The following is a 25,038-nucleotide window of genomic DNA, read 5'->3' as shown; positions in this document are numbered from 1 at the left end:
TCCTGCCTCCCCTAGAGAGAAAAAAAACAATTTTCAAATAGTCTTCATCATTTTCATGGAAGGACAACAGCTTCAAGATCGATGCTAACTTCATCATCATCATCAAGGCGAGCAATTTCCTGCTGCAACATCTCCTTATCTGACATTTGCATCTTCCCAATCTGTGGTATGTCTGCTGTTAATAAATCAACCTGTTGATCCATTTTATTATTTCGTAGAGAATTCAAAAATTCTAAAACTTCCATCTCATTGTCAAAGAATTTTGCTTGATTATTGCCCAGAAAAACTAAGTATTGCAGAATGGCAAAAAGAAAACTTATAGCCCTTCTTTCAAAGAACAGACTTTACAGGATTTAATTCCTTTCTTCTTTTCACTACATTCACACTAAGATCCGCATTTAAAAAAATACTTTTTTGTAGGCCACAATCAAAGGGCCTCGAAATTGACAAACTTGCTGGACTGCTACTCTCAAAATAATCTCCTTATCTTGATAAGTAAGACACCTAATCAAAACTGAGCGCAGCAACTGACCCGGCAATGGTTTCTTTCTAAACGGTCTATGCGCTCTATCCAATTCAAGACCATTTGGAAAATTTTAAGGTCCCAAGGTCTTCAGAATCCATTTTTGAAAATATTGCACTGCGTTAGGCCCTCAAAATCTTCTATCAATCCAACAATCTTCACATTATTTCTTCGACTATGATTCTCTAATATATCGATTTTTTTGTAAAAGTTCTTTTTTTCAACACTCCATGTCATAACTGAATCTTCCAGCTTATTAATCACATCTTTACATTGATCCACTTCATAATGATATTCCTGTAAATTTTCTTCAACTTTTTGAACTCATTTTAACTTTAACATATCTCTTCACCTCTTCTTTAATTATCTTCATTTCTCCTTTAACAAATTCAAATGGAGTATTCGCATACCATCTCATAGATTCATACTGTAAATCTATTTTCTGACTTATTGCTTGAAACTGATTCATCAATTTCCTGCACATATCTTGCCATTTAACTTCAGGTAACTTTACCAGCACAGCCTCTTCTTGGAATTGAGCCTGCTGATGTTGTTCTTCTCTCTCCTCCTCCAGTCTTCTTTGATCTTCCTCTTCCTGTTCCACATTATGAGTAGATGAAAATAGTAGGTCCTTTCAAACTGCCATGTAAAATGGGGTTAACCAGGCAATTTGCACGGTTGGTGACCCAGTTACATGACAATTTGAAAGGATCCAACCGGATCCCTGATCTACTCTGAGCTGGTCAGGGAACCCAATAAAACTTATCCGGGCATCATTCTCTGGCAGTTTGAAAGGGGAAATGGCAGACCTGGTTACTCTCGTGACATCAGCACTTGTGCGCTGGCATAACAGGGAAACCCCTGGCTGAGGTGCCTCTGCCACGGTGGAGGGGGGGGGTAGAGGGGGGCCACGATTGGGAGAAGATAGATCACTGCCATGATGGGGGGGGGGGGGGGGGGAGAAGAGAGGTTGCTGCCACAGTGGGGGAAAGTGGGGGCCGCAATGTGCCGCTGCTGTGAAAACCACTCTGGTTTGCAGTGACGGCTCAATGTGGGAGTGCAGGAGTAATGGCTGTCTTCTTTACCCATAATTACCCACATTGCTGGAACCTCTCTGGTGCTGGCAGAGTGGTTCCAGCAGCATGGGGAATTATGGGTAAGGAAGATGGCCATTGCCGGAGCAGCAGCAGCAACCTCGCCCTCCCCATGTATGCAGCAGTGAGACATTCCTGGGGGTGGGGATGGCGACTAACTGTGGGGGTAGCAACTATTAGCCAGTGCGACTTCTTTTAGAAGATCCTGGACACCTATCATTTGAGCAACTCAGAAATAAATATGACTTGTCATATAAGACATTCCTCTGCTACTGTCAGAAATGATCTTTCTCAAGGGAAAAATTAGGTGCATCCATGACTTTACCAATGTGCAGTGATATAGAGACCCTGATTCGAAAAGGGGAACACAGGGAAGTTCAACTTGGCGATGTATTTCTTATTCCAAGTGGAAGGGCCTAGACCAGGCCTTCACAAATCAAGGTAAAGGTGGGAGTCAGACTTAGGAACAGCAATTGATGAGCAGTGCTGGTCAAACCTGCGTTGGAATAACATGACCACGATTATTAATGCGCGGTATAGGCTGGTGCAGTATAACTTTCTCCACCAGCTATATTTAACAGTGCAAAAATTGAATAAGGGTAAACCAGAAATTTAAGATCAATGTTTTGGATACGGAATTGCAACAGGAACCTTTGTGCACACAACATGGACATGTAACAAGGTAAGACCCTTCTCGGTGGAACTAGGCCAAGTCCTAGAAAAAAAAATTATTGGTAAAGAATTCCCACAGGACCCTGAGCTGTTCCTATTGGGAAACATGATGGACATAAGTTTTAAGGTGAAGCTGTCCATATTCCAAATCCAATTTATAATGATTGCAGTGGAGGAAGTACATAGAGGTTACCTGGAAATCTGACTCTCACTTGGGCATTACGCACTGGAAGATGGAAATGTAAAGCTGTGTTCCCCTGGAGAAAATTACATAATTTAAGGAAAAAAAACATAACATTTTTCTAAAAATTTGGCAACCATAGTTGAATTTTATAGGAGCACAGTTATAGAGTGGATCTGTGTATCTTGCCACCCAGTCTTCCCCATCCATTCTTCTTCTGAGGGAGAAGCAGGTGGGGGCGGGGGGGGGGGGTCCCCACTCCAGCTCAGTCAAGTGAAATCAAGAAAAATGTAACAGCCTAGGTGCCGGATGTCAGGCCATGACAAATTCCTGATGTGTTCCCTACCTTTTTCGTGGGTGTCTTGAATGTTGTATGTAATTGTGGTCTGTGGAGTGTGGGGAGGGGGAAGGGAGGTAGGGGAATGGCTTGGACTCGATGGCAAATTTAGTATATAATGGATAACTGTAATTTGTGATTGATTACTGGAAATTGAGTTGATGCGATGAAGATGAAGGAATTGAGAGGCTGGAATGGAATCCTTACAGAGGACAAAGGTGGAGTCAAGGTAGCTGTTGGAGTTTCTGGGTTTATAGAAGATGTCTGTCGAGTGTTTGTTCCTGAGATGGAGGCAGAGAGACTGAGGAAAGGCAAAGTGTTGCTTGAGATGGACCGTGAATTTGAGGTCAGGGTGGAAGTTGGAGGCAAAGTGGATGAAGTCAACGAGTTCATCACGGGTACATGAGGCTGCACCAAAGTAGTCATCGATATAGCAGAGGAAGAGTTGAGGGGCCTTGCCTCTGGAGGCTTGTAGCATGGATTGTCCCATGTAGCCAACAAAAAGGCAGGCATAGCTAGGGCCTATGTGGGTATCTATGGCTACCCCTTTAACTTGGAGAAAGTGGGATGAGTCGTGATGTAGAGGGACTGGTTGGTTTGGTTGTCCAGAAATAAACAAAGGGCTTTGAGGCCTTCAGTATGGGGAATGGAGGTGAAAAGAGATTGGATGTCTGTGGTGAATATGAGGTGATCAAGTTCAGGGAACTGGAAGTTGTTGGTGATGGAAGGCATGTGAAATGTCCCAGATGTAGATGGGGAGGGACTGGACTGGGGGGGGGGGAAACAAAGTCAAGGTAAGTGGAGACCAATTCAATGGGGCAGGAGCAGGCAGACAGAGTGGGTCTGCTGGGACAATTGGGTTTGTGGATCTTCAGTAGGAGATAGAAACAGATGGTAGAAACGCTCTCTGGCTTTCATTAAACACTCCCCACGTCCTTCTTCCCCCGTCAGCTTTCCATTCCCTGTCTCCTTTGCATAGACATGATAAATTCTACCCACTCCTTATCATTTCCAAATAACACCTTTTGATTACCTAGATTCCTTCCCCTATTGTTTGAATTCTGAGGCTTTTTAATATAATCCCGCTTCTGTCTTTTCTGATTTTTCCTTGGAGGACTCAGGCCCAAAACGTCAGTAATACATCTTCGTCTCCTCTAGATGCTGAAAAGACCAGCTGAGTTTCTCCAGCATTTCAATGTGTTTACTACAATCACATTGTCTGCAGTCTCTTGTGTTTCACTCAGGGTTAGGAAAATGACATCTACTGTGGATCTGTTGCGATAGTAGACAAATTATAGTGGATTGAGGCTCTCTGGTTAGCTGGTGGTAATGTGGGTCATGATCAATCTTTCGAAGCACTTCATAATGATGGATGGCAGAGTCACTGGGCAAATATAATACAGGCATATTATCTGGCTATTCTTTGGTATTAGGATAATAGTGGACTTCTTAAAGAAGCTGGGAACTTCAACTTGTAGCAGGGAGAGAATACTCCCACCAATTGGTTTGCGCCAGTTTTCAGGACGCAGACTGAGACTCCCTCTGGGCCAGACAATTTTTTGGATTCGCTCTCAGGGAGGTGAATCTGACATCTGCAGCAGTGATCTTGGGTGTGATGCTCAATTCTACTCTTCCAAAGCAAACGATGAACCTCATCTCTCCCTCCTCTGTCTTACCATTCACTGTACCATGTAATGGGTTCTTGAGAGATAGTTCCCTTCAACAATGGAGTGCCGTCAGATTTAGATTTATTGTCAGAGTACTTACATAGCATCACATGAGATTCTTTTTCCTGCAGACCAGGTAGAATTACTACTTACTGGTAATGCAAAAAAAACTGTACATGTGTAAACAAATAAAGAAATGTGAACAACTGAATATGCAATACAGAGAGGAAAAAAATAAATAAAATGCAAAGTAAGAGACCTTAAATGAGTCCCTGATTGAATTTGTTGTTGTAGTGGAGGGGTAGCAGCTTTTCCTGAACCTGGTGGTGCGAGTGTTGTGTTACTTTTCCCTCTTTCCAGATGCTAGCAGTGAGAACAGAGCATGTGCTGGGTGATGTGGATCCTTCATGATCGCTGCTGATCTCTGACAGCAGCGTTACCTGTAAATATTCTCAAATGGTGGGAAGAGGTTTGCCTATGATGTCCCGGGCTGTGTCCACTACCTTGTGCAGGGCTTTATGCTTGGGGGTATTGGTGTCCCCATACCAGACCATGATGCACCTTCCACCACACCTCTGTAGAAATTATCTACTTTCAAGTATAGTTCAGCTGCAGTACTTTGGTATGTTAGAGATTTGCTTTGATCACTATTTCTTCAAATTCCAATGGAATGTAAATGAGACCATAAGATACAAGAGCAGAAATAGGTTATTCAGCCCATCGATTCTGCTTCACCATGAGCTCATCCATTTTCCCACTCAGCCCCATTGCCCAGCCTTTTCCCCATAGCCATGGCTCATCAATAATCAATCTCTGCTTTAAATACATCCTCTGAGTATGAAGTTTTAGCTTCATATTCTTTGTATTCATTGCAAATTTGTTATCCACTTGTCAGTTTCTCCAATGAGTGACTTTATCATCAATGTTCTGGAAATCTACCAGTATCTACAATTGGTCCCTTGTCTGTGACATTTTTGTTACATGTAAGAAAAAATGATTTGATTTCCCAAAGTTTAGATTTGATGACATTTATGAATTTCACTTTGAATAAATATTCTTGATTTTTATAATCTCTAAGATGCATAAATCTATCATTCAGCTTATAGTTTCCAGCCATTCCCTCTATTTCTTTATAAACTAATGGGACGACTTTAATGATTTTTGAGTTGTCACCTCAGTTTACTGTTCTACAGAGGAATCACCAAGATTAGTGCCCAGCTGAGGAGACATCAATGAGAAGATTAAATATATTAGGATGCACCATTTAGCTCCCAGTAGACCAAAGATATACCTTCCAGTAAATCATGTTTCTTTATTTATTGCCAATTTCATGAAAAGACAGATGGTTGTAAAAGCACTCCTTTTATTTTGTGACTTAATGAAGTTAATTCCAATCCTTTCATGTTTTATTTTATCCAGTGGTAAAACATTACAAATCAATGTTGACCTGAATTTAACATAAATTATCCCTCTCCTAATGGTTGCTCAGATAGTGTATTTGAGATTTTAAAACTAAATATGTGAAAATGAGAATTTTTTAAATAAACTGAAAATAAAAACAACACTTAGTTTATAACCATAGAACATTACAGCACAGAAAACCAGCCCTTCATCCCTTCTATAACTATAGAACATTACAACACAGAAAACAGGCCCTTCATCCCTTCTATAACCATTGACATTACAACACAGAAAACAGGCCCTTTATCCCTTCTATAACCATTGACATTACAACACAGAAAACAGGCCCTTTATCCCTTCTAATACCATAGAGCATTAAACATTACAGCACAGAAAACAGGCCCTTCATCCCTTCTATAACCATAGAACATTACAGCACGGAAAACAGGCCCTTCAACCCTTCTATAGCCATTGACATTACAGCACAGTAAAAAGGCCCTTCATCCCTTCTAGTGTGTGCCAAACTATTATTCTTTCTTGTCCCATTGGCCTCCAAACACCTGTCCATATATCCATGTACCTGTCCAAATTTTTCTTCAGTGTAAAAATTGAGCCCGTATTCACCACTTCAGCTCATAGCTCATTCCACACTTCCACAACTCTCTATGTGAAGAAATTCCCCTTCATATTCTCCCTAAACTTTTACTCTTTCACCCTTAACCCATGTCCTCTGGATTATACCTCACCTACCCTCCGTGGAAAAAGGTATTTTCTCTATCTGTATCCCTCATAATTTTGTATATCTCAATCAAATCTCCCCTCATTCTTCTACAATCCAGGGAATAGAGTTCTAACCTTTCCCTGTAATTCAATTCCTGAAGTCCCAGCAACATCCTAATAAATCTTATCTGCATTGTTTCAGTTTTGTTAATATCTTTCGTGTAGATAGACGACCAAATCTGCACACAATACTCCAAATTTGGCCTCTCCAAATCCTTTTCCCTTTCTATTTAAATTTTAATAATTCTTCTTTGGTAATCCCATACGTTAAGGATTCTTAATCATCTTTCTTTGAGCTTTGGCATGTTTGCTGTGACCAAAGTGAGTCCACAGACTCTGCCTCGGCTGGGTAAGGAGAAGACTGGTCTCATGTTTTCCACAATATTCTTGAAGAATTCAATGTGTCAGGCAGCATCCAAACAAAGCAGTATCCAGTCAATGTTTTGGGCCATAACCCTTTATCTGGAATAACATGAAAGAGGGCAGAAGCCTAAATATAAGGTTGGGAGATAGGGGAAGGAGCAAGAGCTGGCAGATGAAAGGTTGGTTGGGGGGGGGGGGGGGGAGCAGTAGGAAATAATGGACAAAAAATAAAAGGCTAGTGCAATGGGACAAATCGACAAGGGAATCACAGAGAGAGCAATCCCTGTGGAAAGTGGAGAGGGGAAGATACAACATGGAACATTACAGCATAGTACAGGCCCTTGGTCCCATGAAGTGATGCCGACCTCTATAAACCTAGTCCATCACAATCTAATTCTTCCCTACCTCACATCATGGGCCTATCTAAGAATCTTTTAAATGTCTCAATTGTATCAGCCTCTGCCATCATCTCCGGCAATGCATTCCAGGCGCCCACGGCTCTGTGTCAAAAATTACCGCTGACGTCTTACCTAAACTTTTCTCCCCTCATCTTTAATAGATGTCTCTATTATTTGCTCTCGTTGTCCAAGAAAAAGGTGTTGCTTGTTCACCATATCTATGACCCTCACACCTCGAAAGATAAAAGCCACAGCTCAGTCAACCTTGCCTCATACAACATGTTCTCTAATCCAGGCAACATCCTGGTAAATCTACTCTGCACTCTCTCTTAGATTTCTACATCCTTCCTATAATGAGGCAGCTAGAATTGATCACAATACTCCAAGTGTGATCCAACCACAGTTTTATATAGTTGCAATATTACCTCGCAGGTCTTGAACTTAATCCTTAAATAATGAAGGCCAACGCAACATACACCTTCTTCACCATTTTATCATCTTGTGCAGCAACCTTGAGACATATATGGACTTGGACTATTTGCTTCTTCACTCTTTAAGAATCCTGCCATTAACCATGTACTCAGTGATCAAGTTCAACCGAGCAAAGTGCAACACCATACTATTCCAGTTTGAACTCCACCTGCCTCTTCTGGTGGGATCCTGTTGGAGGTGACAAAAATTGCAGAGAATAATATGTTGGATGTGAAGGCAAGTGGTGCAGTGAACTGGAATTCACTGGTAATGTGTTGTGCTGATGGCTGATTCCTCCCCTATCTGCTCACATATAACCCTGGTTTCCCACCTAAACCCAGAACCCTTCTGAAGACGACTGTGAGACCCATAGTTATAACTATGATCCATAGTTATAAGCTAATAAAAGTGTGCATTCTCCCTTCAGTCGTGAGAGCTTTTATTCACGCTACAATTTTATTAGCTTATTCCCTAAATGATGGAAGCTCTACTCAAGCCTGGTAGGGTGCTGATAGACCCTCTGTCTTCTAACATAGCTAAGGAGTTCACATTACTGGCTAGACTGCTTCCAGGCCTATCTGAACACGACCAGAGAGGTCTTCCACACCGATGAACTCAGGAGGTTCACACTCATTTAGAGGGAAGGAACGAAAGGGTATGCAGTCATCAGGGACTGCTCTACATATGAAGCTGCCATCAAGGTGTTGAAGGCTAGGTACCTGGTCACAAAATGAGGTCCTAGCAAGGCACTGACTCACTTTACGTAGCCAGCGGCCAGGAGAGACCATTGGTGATTACCTGCTGGGTCTGTGGACGCTTGCCAAGAAGTGCAGGTACAAAGCAGCTACAGGCCATGCTCATGAGAAAAAACAGATCCGGGACATACTAGTCGCAGGGGTCCGCTCAAAGTATTTGAGGCAGCGACTGCTCGAGTCGGGAAAGAAGGACCATGTTGAACTGGCCAAATCATTGGAACAGGCCAAGCTTGAGAACAACAATCTCGAAGCCAGTGAGCTCGCTCACCCAGGTGGCCCCTTCCAAGGACCAGCTGCTCCCACTACCCCAGCCCTAATGGCTGCAGCTTCCCATGCTAGGGAACGCTTTTTATGCAGCATGAGCCAGCATCCTTGATCTTGTTGCCGGCAAAAGATTCAGGGTGTTCCTGCTGTGGCAAGAAATGGGATTGGGTGAGGGTTTGCTGTGCGAGGGGAAGCCCAGGGAAGTCTGTGGCCTGCACCGCTCCCGAATCCAATTCCAATCCCAAGCCGTGTGCCCAGAATTCACCCGAAACCACTTGCTGCGCAACATGCTGACAGAGGGTGGCAGTAAGGAAACGGTGCGAAAAGGCTCGGTGGCCATCTTGCTGCAACCCAAATTCAAACTTGGTGCCATCATTGTCAGAGGAGGAAGGAGGGCGGCCATCTTGCTGCACCACGAGGTCGACACCATCTTACCCACACAGGGCAACCCAGGACGGTGGGGGCCACTCGAGTGAGGAGCATGGAGTCTCCAGGGACCTAGCCCATTGGTCCTAGATCAGGACAGACCTCACCAGCTCAGCAACTCCATAGTGACTGTGAAGGTTAATGGACATTCCACTAAATGCCTAATCAACATAGGCTCTACTGAAAGCTTCATAGACTCACGGACTGTGCAGACATACAACCTAAAGATGTATCCTTCCAATTACCACATATTCCTTGCATCTCATTCGCATTCTGTCGTTTGAAGGGGGGAGGGGGAATTCAGTAAATTTCACTTGTATATACTTGAACTGTGTGCTCCAGTGTTGTTGGGTCTGGACTTCCTATGTCACCTTAAAAGCATGACCTTGGAGTATTCTGGTCCCCTCCCCCCTGTAAAGGTTCGGAAACCACATGCAGCCTCTCCACACTGAATATTGACCCCCCCTCCTCTCTTCCCAAATCTGTCCTCAGACTGCAAGCCAATTGCTACTAAGAGCAGGAGGTACAGTACAGCGGACTGAAATTTCATAAAGTCTGAGACACAACGTCTGCTCGACGAAGATATCATCGAACCTAGCACCAGCTCATGGAGAGCGCAAGTGGTAGTGGTAAAAGGAGAAAACATGTCCAGGCTAGTAATTGACTATAGCCAAACTATTAATCGGACACACCCTCTCCCTCAAATTTCTGACATGGTGAATGATATTGCGCAGTATCGGGTCTATTCGACCATTGATCTGAAAGCTGCTTATCACCAGCTGTCAATCCATTACGAGCTCTATCCATATACGGCATTTGAGGCTAACGGTCATCTCTATCAATTCTGAAGGGTCCCTTTTGGTATCACTAACAGAGTTTCTATCTTCCAGAGGCAGATGGACAAAATGGTGGATGAGTATGGGTTGAAGGCTACCTTCCCCTACCTCGATAATGTCACCATCTGTGGCCACACCTTGGAAGACCTTGACGCTAACCTCCAAAGTTCTCTCCACACAGCGAATGCCCTGAACCTAACATAACTCTTGACAAGTGCAAGTTCAGGACTAAATGTCTGGGTATCCTTGGCTACGAGGTGGAGAATGACATCATTGGCCCCGATCCCAATAGGATGCGATTCCTGTTCGAGCTCCCCAATCCCAGGAACACAAAGGCTTTGAGGAGATGCCTGGGGTTTTTCTCATATTACGCCAAGTGGATCCCTCAATTCGCTGATAAGGTTCACCCTCTCTTAAAAGCCACCAATTCCCCTTCTCAGCTGAAGCCTAAATGGCTACCTCTGGAATCACATTGCGAAAGCCACCATGCACGTGGTGGATAAGAATTTACCTTTCCAAGTGGAAAGCGACGTTTTGGACGTAGCCTTGGCTACTACCTTCAACCAGACAGGCAAGCCAGTTTCATTTTCCTTGGTCATTTCCAAGGTCACAAGCTCCAGAGCCCACCTATGGAAAAGGAGGCTCAAGCCATTGTAGAAGCCATGAGGCACTGGAGACACTACCTGGCTGGTAGGAAATTTACACTCCTCACTGACCAGCGCTCGATCGCATTCGTGTTCAATAATGTCAAGAGGGGAAAATCAAAAAGGGCAAGACTGCTAGGAGGAGGATCGAGCTCTCCACCTACAATTATGACATTGTCCCTCAGCCAGGACACCTTAATGACCCTCCAGATGCCTTATCCAGAGGAAGCTGTGCCTCTGCACACATCAACCAACTGCGGTCTATGCATAATGAGCTCTGTCATCCAGGGGTCACCCGCATGGCTCATTTTGTCAAGGCGCGCAAGCTGCCCTACTCCATGGAAGAGGTCAGGGAAATGACCAGGTCTTGCCAGGTCTGCACGGTATGCAAGTCGCACTTCCACCGCCCTGCAAAGGCACACCTGATTAAGTCATCCAGGCCCGTCGAATGGCTCAGTGTCGATTTTAAGGGACCTCTCCCTTCCACGAATGGGAACATCTTCTTCCCATCATTGATGAGCACTCCCGCCATTCCATGTCCAGACACGTCCACTGAATCAGTTATAAAGACCCTAGACTCCATTTACGCCCTGTTCGAGTATCCCAGCTATATTCAGAGCAACTGGGGCTCATCCTTTATGAGTGATAAGCTACATCATTTCCTGCTGGTGAAGGGCATCACGGCCAGCTAAAACCCTCGGGGGAATGGGCAGGTTGAAAAGGAGAATGCCACAGTCTGGAAGACTGTCAAACAGGCCCTGAAGTCAAAAGGCCTTCTCGACTCATGCTGACAGGAAGTCCTCCCCATGGCACTCTATTCCATCTGGTCGCAACTATGTATCGCGATCAATGCTACTCCTCACGAGCTCCTATTCATTTTCAAAAGAAGGTCGGCATTGGGAACTACACCTCCAGTCTGGCTCACTACTCCTGGTCTAGTCTCCTCAGGAAGCACGTGAGGAGAAGCAAGACCGAACCCCTGGTGGAGAAGGTGAAACTGCTCCACGCTAATCCCACATACGTCTATGTGGATAAACCGGATGGCAGGGAGGACACAGTCTCCATTAGGGACCTGGCACCCAGAACAGAGGGTCCATTACCTCAGGTGCCCTGTGAGCCATGGAGCTTATTCTCGCTACCCCCAGTCAGGGGCTCAGGGGATCCAGTTCAGGAGGAAATTGCATTCCCCCACCCCCCCCCCCCCCAAACTCCACCTTTGAGCTGGAGACCCAGCCTGCCTCTCCTCCCTCACAAGGGAACCAGGAAACCCAAGAAGCCCAAGGCCCACTGGTGCTAAGGCACTCCACCAGGATCTCCAGACCCCTGGACCGCTTAAATCTGTAAATTTGTAAATAACTGTACATTTTTCAACCATTTTCTTTCTGAACCCATGTTCTCTGTCTTCATTCACAGACCCTAAATTCTACAGGAAGGGGTGAATGCAATCGTGTGTTGTGCTGATGGCTGACCCTGTCTCCCGACTCCGTCCCCATCTGTTTACATATAACCCTGGTTTACTGCCTAAACCCAGAACTGTTCTGAAGACTACTGTGAAACCCTACCCATAGTTATAAGCTAATAAAAGCGTTTATTCTTCCTCCAGTCGTGAGAGCTTTTATTAACACTACAAGTGGGTGGTAGGTGAGGATTAGGGAACCCTATCCCTGTTATGTTGGTGTGGGGGAAATGGGACGAGGGCAGATGTGTGGGAAATGGAGGCGATGCGGATGAGGACTTCTTTTATCTCAGTAGATGGGAAACCATCTTTATATTTAGACATACATAAAGCACAGTAACAGGTGCCTCTGCCCACGAGCCCATGGCATGCAAATACCCCAATGATTCTATAACCCCTGTATGTTTTGAAGAGTGTGAGGAAACTGGAGCACCTAGAGGAAACCCACCTGGACACAGGGAGAATATACAAACTCCTTACAGACAGCCGTGATGGTGCTGCACTAACTGCTACGCTAAATGTGCCCCCTCTCCCCCACGCCTACTTAATGAAGAAGGAGGAAATCTCATATGTTCCAGCATCTGCAGTTTTTCTTGTAGATCTTAGACAGGTAGCTTGAATGGTTGTTCATCACTTCCACTCTTCATGCTACTCTTCTGTGTAGTCCTAACACACAGACTCTAGGTTCTCAGTAATATCTTCAAAGCTCCATCTCCAATGGTTTTGGGTCAGGGATTTTCAATGATTTACTGCAAATTGAATACTAAGACTATTTCTTTGAAAAAGATTCAAACCGATTGTTTCACTTTCCATCTAAGCTGGAATTGCTAAACCATCCGCACCAGTGACAGAGACCTCCCAGTATCCAACCATTTCAGTTCTGTGTCACACTCCCACACTCACATGTCTATCCATGGCCTTATGTACTATCCCACCAAGACCATCCGCAAATTGGAGGAACAACACCTGATTTTCTGTTTGGGCGACTTTTCCAATTTCTGCTAACCTGCTCTCCTCTTCCCCCTCCCTTCTCCCTCTATTCACCTAGCCATCCCTCCTCCCCTTGATTACTGTGGTCCCCTCCTTCCCTCCTCCACTTATTACCTCCAGCCTCTGTGACCACACCTCCCCAACTCTTTTGTTTGGATGCCTGCCAACATTTTTCCATACCTTGATGAAGGGCTTTAGCCCAAAACGTATGAATTTTTTTACCTTTGCTATAAAAAAGGACACTGCTTCACCTGCTGAGTTTCTCCAGCTTTGCATGTTCACTTCTTAAAGTCCCAATGCTTTTGGCAAGGCTTCATTTGTTCTTTCTGGTGAATATTAAGAAATATTTTTTTAAATTATAGGAATGCTTTCCTGATGTCCTGTGCAACATTTAGCCCTAAGTCAACATGGCACTAAATGTTTATCTGGACATTTTACTCCAAAATACAAAATAACTACAAGAATTACCGTATATTTCAGCAAACAAGTTGAGTCTTGAAACCCTCAAAAAGCCCTCAAAAATCAGGGGTCAACTTATACACCTGATACAAAAACTCAATTCCAAAAATTGCGTACAAGACAACCCTTGAAACACCAAAAAAGAACCTACAGTCACAGCTCAGTTGCTGGATTTCTTGGCCACTTCTATTACCTTTAACTTAAAACTCGCTTCATACTTTCATCGTTTTGCTGGAGATTCCATGATAACAACCATTTCCTGCAACGCCCAACAGCTCACCCAAAGCGGTTTTTGGAACTTTGGCTTATATGCCCAATATATGATAAAACCATAAAAATTAGACTGAAAATGAGGACTCGACTTATCTGAAGGTCAACTAATATGACAAAATATACGGCATATCAAATCAGCTTTTTCTTTTTCTTTTAATCCCAAAAGGTTTAGCCTGTATTTTAAAATCCTGATAATCTTCCATGCCCCACAAAAATTAATTCACTACATACAAATCATGTAAATTATTTGTAACCTCATTTTTCAAAATGGAAAAAAAATTGGAATTCATTTAAATGTTCTGTGTATAGAATTAAATGTCCAAATAACCGAGAGTTGCTTAAAAATAACCCGACAGAAAATTAGATGTTGAAACATTGAAATCGGAGCTGGAATTGGTCCTTTCACCCTTTGGGTTTGCTCTATAATTTAACACAAATCATGCCTGATTATCCACTTCAATACCCTGCTCCCACCCTCTTCCTGGATCTGTTGATTTCATTAAAATTTAAAAATCTATCCACTTCCTTGACCATGTTTACTGGCTTGGCCGTTATGATCTTCCACAGTAGAGAATCCCAAGGATTCAACACAGTTGGAGTGAAGAGACTTCTCCTAATATCTGTTTTAAATGCCACATCCTGAGATGGTGGCCCTCTGTTCTGAATTCTGTAGTCATCAAGACCATCATCCCTGATTCTATTCTGTGACGCCCTATCTCTAAGAAAAACCACCAATTTTTCTATTCTACAGTAAAAATCAGTCAAGTAAACATTTGTTGCATTGCCTCCAAGGAAAGAACATCCTTCCTTAGATAAGGAGTCCAAAATTTCACATAGCATTCTATTCGCAGTCTCACAGCCATAGCAAAACATCCTTGCTCCAATACTCAGCTTCTCTTGTAATGATGACCAATGTGCCATTTGCCTTCCTAAATGTTTTCTACACCTGAATGCATATACATTAAGGGCATGTAGCTCTCATTGAACCTGATATTTTCCTGATTTGTCATCATTCAATTAGTAACTTATCTTCTGTTGTTGGAATCAAATAAAGTAATCTTGCATTCATTCACATTAAATTGCATCTTCCATGCAATTGTCCAATCAGGCAAACTTGTAGAAATTATATTGGAATCTCTGTCTCCTCCTCAGATTTCCCCAACCAACCTTCATGTCCATTGCTCCACCATCTGCAAACTTAGCGACTTTATATTTTACCTCATCCAAAACATTGATATATATTGTGAATAGCAGGCTCAAGCACTGATTCCTATGTAACTCACCAGTCATACCTCACAACCTAGGTTTGTCAATCAATTCTCCATCAATGCCAATATATTTGCCAAAATACCATGCTCTTTCATTTCGTACATTTACCTCGTGAGATATTTTCAAAAGCCTCAGTACACCTCATCCAGTGATTCTCCCTTATCTATGCTACCTATTACATCCTCATGGAACACCCGTGGATTTGCTAATCATGCAATCCAAGTGTCTGTTATTGGATCTTTTATACCAGGCTCTGCCATTTTCCAAGCACTGAAGTGAGGGTAACTGGTCTGTAATTCTGTTTTTTTTTTAAACCCCTCCTCTTTCTCCCTCTCCCATCAGACAGAAGATTAAGTGAGTTTGTAAACACACACCAGAAGGACAAATTCATCCCTGCTGCCCAGACTATTGAATGGACCTCTCACTGATAAATTGAAGCTGCCCTTGCATTGATTTAATTCCACCCATTTTAGATCGATCACATCCTGAGCTACAGGGTTCAAAACTGAGCTGAAAGAGATCTGACTCAGGTATTGTACAACTGAAACAGAACAATACACCTTCAAAATTGAGGTGAAATTTGAAAGTCTGCAGACCCTGCGATTGTGGTAAAAACACAGATGCTGGAGGTCATTGCAGGTATGGCAGTGTCCATAGGAGGTAAAGATATATAAATGACGTTTTGGGCCTGAGCACTTCAAGGTATGAGTAGCAAGTAGGCTGGGGAGAAGGAAAGAAAGAGCAAGGGGAGGAGGACAGTCCAAAGTGATAATTGAACACAGATAGGAAAACAGGAGAGGAAAGGTGGGAGTTGATCAGGTGGCTTTGTGAATGCAGAGACAGAAGAAAAAGGAAAGAGAGAGAGACAGAGCTAGAGGAAAGGAGAAATAGGGATAGAAGGGAGTGGGAACTAATGGACACTGGCAAAGATGATGTTAATGCCATTAACATGTTAACGTTGGCATTCTGTGTTTTTTACCTTTAAATTTGATAACTTTTGGAAGATCAACAGAAATATATTATTTTTACCTTTTTCCCCCCCACAGCTGTACCTTAGCTTTTAGTGATTTAGCCACCAGAATACTCAAACCCCAGCCTTTTTAACAGATCCAAGACTTTATTGTTTTAAAAATATTCCTGCTTTTTTACTTCTGGGAATAACAAAATGGAATTGAGACCCTTGGGAACACTACTTTTCAAACCTCACAAAACAAATTCGATAATCTTAATTCCTCCTCTTTATCTTCAACCAGCCAATTACCAAGCAGTCACAGAATTGCAATCTTGCCATTAATGCCTCATACAAAGTCTCATTCTGAAAGTCCATTTAGAAAACATTCATGGGATCATGTTGGTGACCACCCAAAAAAAATCAACTTAATTTGATATCCACATTCAATCCTTCAAAAATTTACAATACATTTTTTTTAAATTGAGTTTGTTCAGTTAATTTGTTGGGCTACTGTCTCAGGTCATTCTAATTCACATTAAACTAAAGCCTGGGAAACCCACAGGTTTCTCCTTTATCAAATAATAGCTACATGAGTAATTTTCCCAAATAGGTGTAATTTCCATCAAGCGACCGATAAAAAATTTAAGATGAACAGATCTGCATTATATTTCAATATCTTGGGGTGGCATCAATTTGGTTGTGGAAATTAAAACAAGTTATTTTCTCGATTAGCATTTCTTTCAGCCTGCTAAACTAAATAATTTATTTCTTTTGACATGCTTTTGGTTCCTTTGTCCTACTGAGATTTAATCCTCTTCCCCCGCTGAAAAGGGATCCAAAAAATTAATGCAAGTGTTCTGCCATTTCCTTATTATTACAATTTCATAAGTATTCATCTTCAATTTACCATTCTCTGTTCAGAGTATTTTAGCTTGTTAGTCAATTTATAGCCAAAGAAGGCAGAAGATTAATGTAAATGAGGAAAAAAAAGGGTTCTGGATAAGTACAGTCACAAGATATGCTTTTTTAAAAAATATCTGAAGGATTCTCTTCTTTCTTTCTTTCTTTGGCTTGGCTTCGCGGACGAAGATTTATGGAGGGGTATGTCCACGTCTGCTGCAGGCTCGTTTGTGGCTGACAAGTCCGATGCGGGACAGGCAGACATGGTTGCAGCGGTTGCAAGGGAAAATTGGTTGGTTGGGGTTGGGTGTTGGGTTTTTGTCACTGAGGTGGGCTCTGCGGTCTTCTTCAAAGGAGGTTGCTGCCCGCCGAACTGTGAGGTGCCAAGATGCACGGTTGGAGGCGAGATCAGCCCACTGGCGGTGGTCAATGGGGCAGGCACCAAGAGATTTCTTTAAGCAGTCCTTGTCCCTCTTCTTTGGTGCACCTCTGTCTCGGTGGCCAGTGGAGAGCTCGCCATAGAACACGATCTTGGGAAGGTGATGGTCCTCCATTCTGGAGACGTGACCCACCCAGCAAAGTTTAATTGGATTAAAATAGGTGGCATTTCAGCAAGACTATATTTGGGATTGACTGAGGAATTCTGTCAGGGTTGGATTAGAGTCAGTGGGGTCATTTCTGCAGATGATAATTGAGGATGAAGATGGGAGTTATTAGGAAGTTGTTGAGATTATGAGAAGTTCTGCAGGAAGTCTTTGATGTATTGGTGGAGTTCTGTTGTGGGTTGTTCGGGTTAATGGAGAAGATCTTTCGGGAATTTTGTGGTTGAATTCAAAATTCTACAAGGATATTTGAGGCTGATGCTGTGAGGTCTGGATTGAACCCTACTGTTACAATCAGGGATTTTTTTTTTCTTCCCAGGAGAGCAAGTAAAACATGAAAGCCAGCAGACACTGTGGCTGCAGTAAAAACACAATGCTGAGGAAAGTCAGCTGGTCAAACTGCATATTTTATAATCACAAAATAAAGATACATAACCAACATTTCAGACTTGAGCCCTTTATCAAAGTATCAAGGTACTGTGGTGACCCACTTACCAGCAAGCAAACCGGCTCCTGAAATGATGGACATACTGTGGGGAAAAAAAGGGAAATTGATCTGCATCCAATACAGGTTTTTATCTGAGCTGATGACATCACTGATGATGTTACTTCCTGTCCATGTGACAGAAGCAGTGATGTATATAAGCCCAGCATGCAAGCCTTGCACTAGACTCCACACTGTCTTTATTAACTTGTGTGTCTGTAATAGCTTGTTATATATAAAAAAAACTGCTATATTGGTGATCCTGATGTGGAAATTTTTTCTTCAATATATGCTGTGGCTCTGAAACTACCACTGTTTTGGACTTTACAACCATGTGTATGGTCTGACCAAGTAGAACCTCAATTACAGTTGGGGCAGATAACATCTGATTCCATGTGGTACTACTATATAGTAAGTGCCCTTAATCAAATGATGGCATGCTGAGTTTTTAATTTTCTACAGCAGCCTCCAGAGGAGGGCAAGTATTTGGTGCTCAAGAGTCTGTTCATCTATACCTTTGACTTTTTGTGATGTGGGCAAGTGATCTGTTTATTTCACTTGGATAGTTTTGGAGAGAGATGCCTTTTGTGCTCATGAGTTAAATGCTGGCACTAGCAGAGGAGCCTAGGCCCTTACTTCATATTTGAGCAGGCTTTCTGAGCAGTTGTCAGAAGATATCTGCACGCTGCTGGCTGATGAGGATTTCAGTGACCCATGGAGTTGTGGCCCATTCTGACACTCTATGATGGGCTAAGCAAGAAAGTGTGACATCAGTAGGACAGGTCACCAGATCTCACTCACAGCAGCAGGACCATGCAACTCCAACATTAGACCAGCAGCATGGTCAATCAAATCTGTTGTCAGACTGCCAGGAGACAATAAGACAAAGATAGCACCCATTGGGGCACAGAAGCCCACTGGTGCTGACCTCCCAGTGTTTCAGGGAAAATGCTGGTCCAGCTGTTGCTAATTGCTGTGGCAGCTAGCCAAAGAGCAGCCTCTTGTACGTCTGGGGTAGCTATCCTGGCTGGTGTTTCTTGGTGGATACAGGGGCTGAGATCAGTGTGCTTTTCCCCCTTCAGAGCGTGACACTCGTAAAAGAAAACCCGGACCATCTTTGAAAGCCACAAACTGCAGTACTATCCAGAGATTTGGCATGTGTAGGATCCTGCTTCAATTAGGTGATACTAAGTTCATGTGGATGTTCATATTGGCCACAGTTGCACTCTCCTGTTAGGAGCTGATTTTATCAGAGCACATGGCTTGCTGGTTGATCTAAAGGCTCGTTCATACCAATGCTTTCCAGATCAGCACCCTAGGTGAGGCCAAGCTGCCTGCCCTGCATTTAGAGTCCGTTACTCTTCGAGAGAATGAATTTGCCAGGTTTTTGGCAGAATTCCCTGCAATAATTACACCACAATTCACCACAGCAATGCCGTAACATGGGGTGTTGCACTGCATATCAACTAAAGGGCCACCACCGCATACCCCAGCTCACAGGCTCCCTCCAGATAAACTTTGTCTGGCTAGAGAGGAATTTGAAAAGATGGAAGAAATGGGTATTGTACAATGGTCTGATAGTTCCTGGGCCTCTCCGTTCCACATTGGTACCTAAGGCTGCAGGTGGATGGATTACTGCAGGTTGAATGAGGTTACTACACTGGATCGCTACCTGGTACCGCATTTACAGGACTTCACGTCTAACCTGCAGGAAGCCCGTATCTTTTCCAAGATGGACCTGGTCCACCCAGATGACATTCCAATAACAGCTATTATTACACCCTTCATGTTTTTGAATTCAGAAGGATACCTTTTGGGCTCAAGAATGCCGCACAGACTTTCCAACATTTAATGGACGGAGTGGGACGCGATCTTGACTTTACCTTCATATACCTAGAAGACATAATTATTGCTAACTGCAGTCATCAGGAACATCTGTCCCATCTGCACAAGCCTTTCACTCACTTGAATGAGTTTGGGCTGATCATCAACCTGGCCAAGTGTCAATTCGGGTTAGCAACTATCGACTTTTTGGGCCATAGAATTGACAAACTCGGAGCAAAGCCACTACCGGCAAAGGTCAAGGTGATCCGGACATTCAGTTAAAGCCCTCCAGGAGATTATTGGAATGGTGAACTTTTATCGTAGGTTTCTACCATCAATGGCTTGCATTGTGCACCCCCTCTTCGCCCTGGTGTCAGGCAAGGCAAGGGATGTCACTTGGGATGAAGAATCATCGGTAGCATTCAAGAACTCCAAGGAAGCACTGGCTAATGCTGCATTGTTGGTCCACCCAAGAATGTCCGACAGCCCTGACAGTGGATGCATCCAGTATGGCAGTAGAGGGGTGCTTGAATAGTACATCAATGGGCATTGGAAACCATTGGCTTTCTTTAGCAAGCACCCAAGGCCACCAGAACTCAAGTACAGTGCTCTTGATTGAGAATTGTTGGCACTGTACCTAAATTTCAGACATTTCAGGTACTTTCTGGAAGGCAGACATTTCGTAGCTTTCACTAAGGTATCAGAGCCATGATTGGCTCATCAAGAGAGACATCTATTATATATTTCTGAGTTAGTGATGACCATTAAACACCTCTCAGAAAAGGCCAACATAGTGGCAGATGCACAGTCTCACCCGGCCATGCAATTCATGCAGACCTTAGCCAAGGGATGGACTATTGACCTGAATCCAACACATCTTTTTAATCTGAGCTGATGACATTACTGATGATGTCACTTCCTGTCCATGTGATGGAAGCAGTGACGTATACAAGCCCAGCATGCAAGCCTGGAGGTGTCAGTCTTACACGAGACTTCACAGTGTGTTCATCGACTTCCTTGGGTAAACATCAACTTGACAATGTGTACAGCGATTCCACAATGTGTACACCGACATCTATAGTAGCTCAGTATAAAATATTTCGCTATAGTACCTTGATGAAGGGCTCAGGCCTGAAACCTTGGTTATGTATCTTTTAATTTGCTCTATGAAGTACACAGTTTGACCAGGTGAGTTTCTCCAGCATTGTTTTTTTTTTCCCAGCAGAGGTGGGAGTTCTGCAGGGAATGTGTGGGTACTTTTGTGATCTTTGAGTCTGATAGAGAGGTCCTGATGGGTTTGATGAGCTGGGTGATTCTGAGGGATAGTTGTCATTGATGGGGGATATTTGCAGTGGAATTTTTGGAGTTCATGAAGAACCTCTGACTTTTTGGGCTTGCCTGAGGAATTTTTGCAAGGATTTGATAGGGTGAAATTTTTAGGGGATTACAGGATTGTTGATGTTGAAAGGATAAATTTTACATAGGACTTGCTAGGAGCTGATGAACAGAATTCTTCAGGTCATGTTTGGGTTGATATTAATGTTCAATAGTGGCTTTTGGTGGTATCCACAAGCTTTTGTTGTAGTTGATGGAAGATGTTCTGCATGCAATTGTGGTGGAGCTGATTTGGTATGAAGAGATCTGTTGGGCAGATAATGATTTTTCTCTTCAAATTGTGAGGAATTTCTGCATGGGATTGTCCAAATTGATGTGGAGTGCAGCAATGTGTTCATTCTTTGAAATTTTAAAAATTTAGATGTACAGCACCATAACAGGCCCATCTGGACCACGAGCCTGTGCCATGCAAATACATCAATTAACCTACAACCCCAATATGTTTCTGAAGGGTGAGAGGAAACCCAGACATGGGTAGAACGTACAAACTCCTTACTCCCTCAAACCCAGCACTGAAATAGCATTGTGCTAACTGTGCCGCCAGTTTTAGAGGGAATTCTACAGGCTATTGGTTTGGCTCAAGAACATCCCAATATCAGGAATGTTATTCTGAAGTCCAGCAGGAACGTAACCATTTTCCCCTTTGTGACTGGACATGTGAACAATTAACGCATGTGATTCATGTGCTCCTTGAAGGGTCATTAAATTTTTTATTGATCTGCAGGTTCCAGGACTGGAATAAATTATTTATGTGGCAAATCCACTTCTTGATATCACAAAGTGGTTTTTTGAGGCTTGCCTGCCTTGTGAGATAATGAATTTCATAGTAAAATCTTTGTTGGGTCAACAGCTTGATGTTATTTTTGTTCAGAGTTGGTTTCTCTCATTGTTTAATTTGGATGAATTTCCATTTTTGTTTAAAATTCCTGGTCATCTTTGTCATTGATGCCTTTTGGTCAGATTTATTTTGCTTTAGATGTTCAAAATTCTCTGAAACCTACTCTAAAGTTGAAGTATTCCAGTGTGAAGTCAACACCAGGCACAGTTTACAGAAATACTTGTCAGTAGGTGTTCTGTACGTGTATCTCAAGGTTTAATACAATTCACCCAAATTGAGTTCAAATTTGTATGGAATATTGTAAAGGCCCATCTGCCCACAGTGTTGTGCTGACCTATGTGAACCTCCTCGATAACAATCTCATTCTTCTGTACTTCACACCCATCACTCTCTCTTGTTCTTACATCCGTGTGCCTATCTTTGAGTCTTTTCAATATCCCTATTATACTTTCCTCCAACACCACTGCTGGCAATGCATTCCAGACAGTGACCACTTTGTTTTTATATATTAAAAAAAACTTACCTCCGACATCTTCCCTAAATTTTCTTGCACCCACCAAAACATGTTGTCTGGTAGTTGGTCTTGTTGCCCCAGGAAGAAGATGCTGGCTGTCCACTCTAATATATGCCCCTCATATTCTTATATGCCTCTATTAAGTCATCCCTCATTCTTCATCACTTCAAAGAGAAAAGCCCTAGCTTTTGTATAATCACATAATGCACATTATTGTATATTCTAGATATTACATGATTACGTATGTAATCCCTGCTGATTTATTTCTCCAAAACTACTGTTTATCTGTGGAGAATTTTGTAAATTCACAATGTTTCTTGGCTTTCTGCTCTCTCAATAACTTTATTTCTGCCATTCTTTTGGGAGAAGCTGGTTCATCATAAATTTTTCTGATCTTATCCTGTGTAGCTAATGAAAAGTTGGTGGATCTAATTATTCAAATAAGAGAATGAGAACACAACAATATAAGAAATGGAAGCGGGGATAATACATTGGGCTCCTTGATAAATAGTTGTGTCTCAGTTGTCTGCTGTTAAATTACCACATCACCTTGACAATTGTAAAAAAAAATGCCAATGAATATACAAGTTGTCATTTTGCCACAAAAGAACAACAAGATGTAAACCAATTTGTCTCCTCTTGAAAGTTGTAATTTTATCACTTCATTTGTCATCTGGAGTGGAGATTCATACTTGCATCAACTGGAGCAAACTGGTCTAATAAAAATAGTTGACTGGCCACCAATGAAACTGTTGATGTCACATGCACTAATTCTAGCTAAAATTGCTTTAGATATATTTGCAGACTCTGTAAATGCACCTCCAAAACGCACATTTGGTAGAGGGTAAAGCCCTATCTGAACTGAAGACAAGATGGATAAAATTAAAGAGAGACAATATTTACTTTTATTTTCTATAGCAGTTTGCAAAAATCTATTAGAATAACATTTTGGGGAAAGAAACAGCTTGAACGACATAAAAAGTTTAGTGCCTTTTAAAGACATTTAACTCATTTCTACCAAAGCACATCTGTGCTTTGGATTATTATCCATTGTTTTCTTTGAATGACATGTACTTTGTTATAAATGCTATTCAGACCATCACACAAACCAACATCCCCTTCATTGACTGTCTATACCTCCTGGTGCCTTGAGAAAGTTGCTATCGTATTTAACAACCTGGTCACAACTCTCTTCTCCTCCCTTCTGCAGACCATAAGATAATTTTTAAAAGTTTAGACATATAGCCCAGTAACAGACCACTTCAGCCCATGGGTCTGTGCTGCCCAATTTACACCCAATTAATTTACACCCCTTCTTTCCACCCCCCCCCATATGCTTTGAATGGTGGGAAGAAACCGGAACCCCATGGAAAACCCATGCAGATATAGGAAGAACGTACAAACTCCTTATTGACAGTGTGGGATTCAAATCCTAATCCCAATCGCTGGTGGTGTAAAGGCATTGTTTTAACTGTTACACCAACTGTGCCGCTCATGGGTTGGGAATATACACCAACATTCCAATTCAAGGGCAATATTTTTCCTGCTGTTATTAGACCCTTAAATGGATCTCTCATTGGCAAAAGATATTGGCCTTCCTGTTTTTTACTACTTTTTTTCTTTACCCTGCATTATTTGATGTATTATAACACTATTTGCTGTACTGTTGTATATTTGTTTAATGGTTTTTATTGCACACAAAAGTGGATTTGACTGGATAGCACCCAAACAATACTTTTTACAATATCTCAGTGCACGTGACCAAAAAGAACAATTAAATTAAATGGTGCTCAGGAGTTCTTTGCTTCATTCCAGCGACAAGATTGGTTTGCTTTGTGGGATCTTTTACATAAACATGTGAGTTTGGGTTATGGGACAGGGTGGTCAATTGTCAATCACTGGTGCTGGCTGAGATGAAGGCCAGAAGCTCCAGTCCATTAATGGTTGAAGCCTATCTGCAGATGGAATTTAGCGAAGGGAGAACTGCAAGCAGTGAAGGAATCGGAGGTGGTCGCCCTTGGTGATGGAATTTGCACAGAGTGCAGAGCTGCATAATGGGTTATAGAGGGTGACACAGGACGAGGTGGCCTGTCTGAGATATGGAAACTGGTGATTTTCCAATCCAATAATATTTGGAAAGTGATAATATTGATTCCTTTCACTCACTTCTTCACTGCCTGATGATGTCACAGGATCAGTCATTCAACCCTTGATTCTGACTCCAACTCATTGGTCTGCTATTGGTTTCCAGCAGAGCGATCCCAAAAGTC

General features: G+C 42.6%; 1 protein-coding gene across 2 annotated transcripts in view; it reads right to left on the bottom strand.

Moving 5' to 3' along the window:
* The window catches only part of sobpa (sine oculis binding protein homolog (Drosophila) a), a 427,151-nt gene that overhangs the window by 388,018 nt on the left and 14,095 nt on the right, over positions 1 to 25,038 (bottom strand). The window contains exons 1-2 of one of the 2 annotated variants that reach the window (XM_069887498.1): positions 18,209 to 18,286; positions 13,481 to 13,584 (exon numbers count right to left, since the gene is read on the bottom strand). In XM_069887498.1, the coding sequence (XP_069743599.1) occupies positions 13,481 to 13,534 (54 nt within the window). In that variant the 5' untranslated portion in view covers positions 13,535 to 13,584; positions 18,209 to 18,286. Of the gene's footprint in view, positions 1 to 13,480; positions 13,585 to 18,208; positions 18,287 to 25,038 lie in introns of those variants that run through there. The other variant, XM_069887499.1, reaches the window with a different exon arrangement.

Source organism: Narcine bancroftii, chromosome 6, assembly GCF_036971445.1.
Source record: "Narcine bancroftii isolate sNarBan1 chromosome 6, sNarBan1.hap1, whole genome shotgun sequence".
Classification (NCBI taxonomy): domain Eukaryota; kingdom Metazoa; phylum Chordata; class Chondrichthyes; order Torpediniformes; family Narcinidae; genus Narcine; species Narcine bancroftii.
This window is presented reverse-complemented; position numbering and strand designations above follow the sequence as displayed.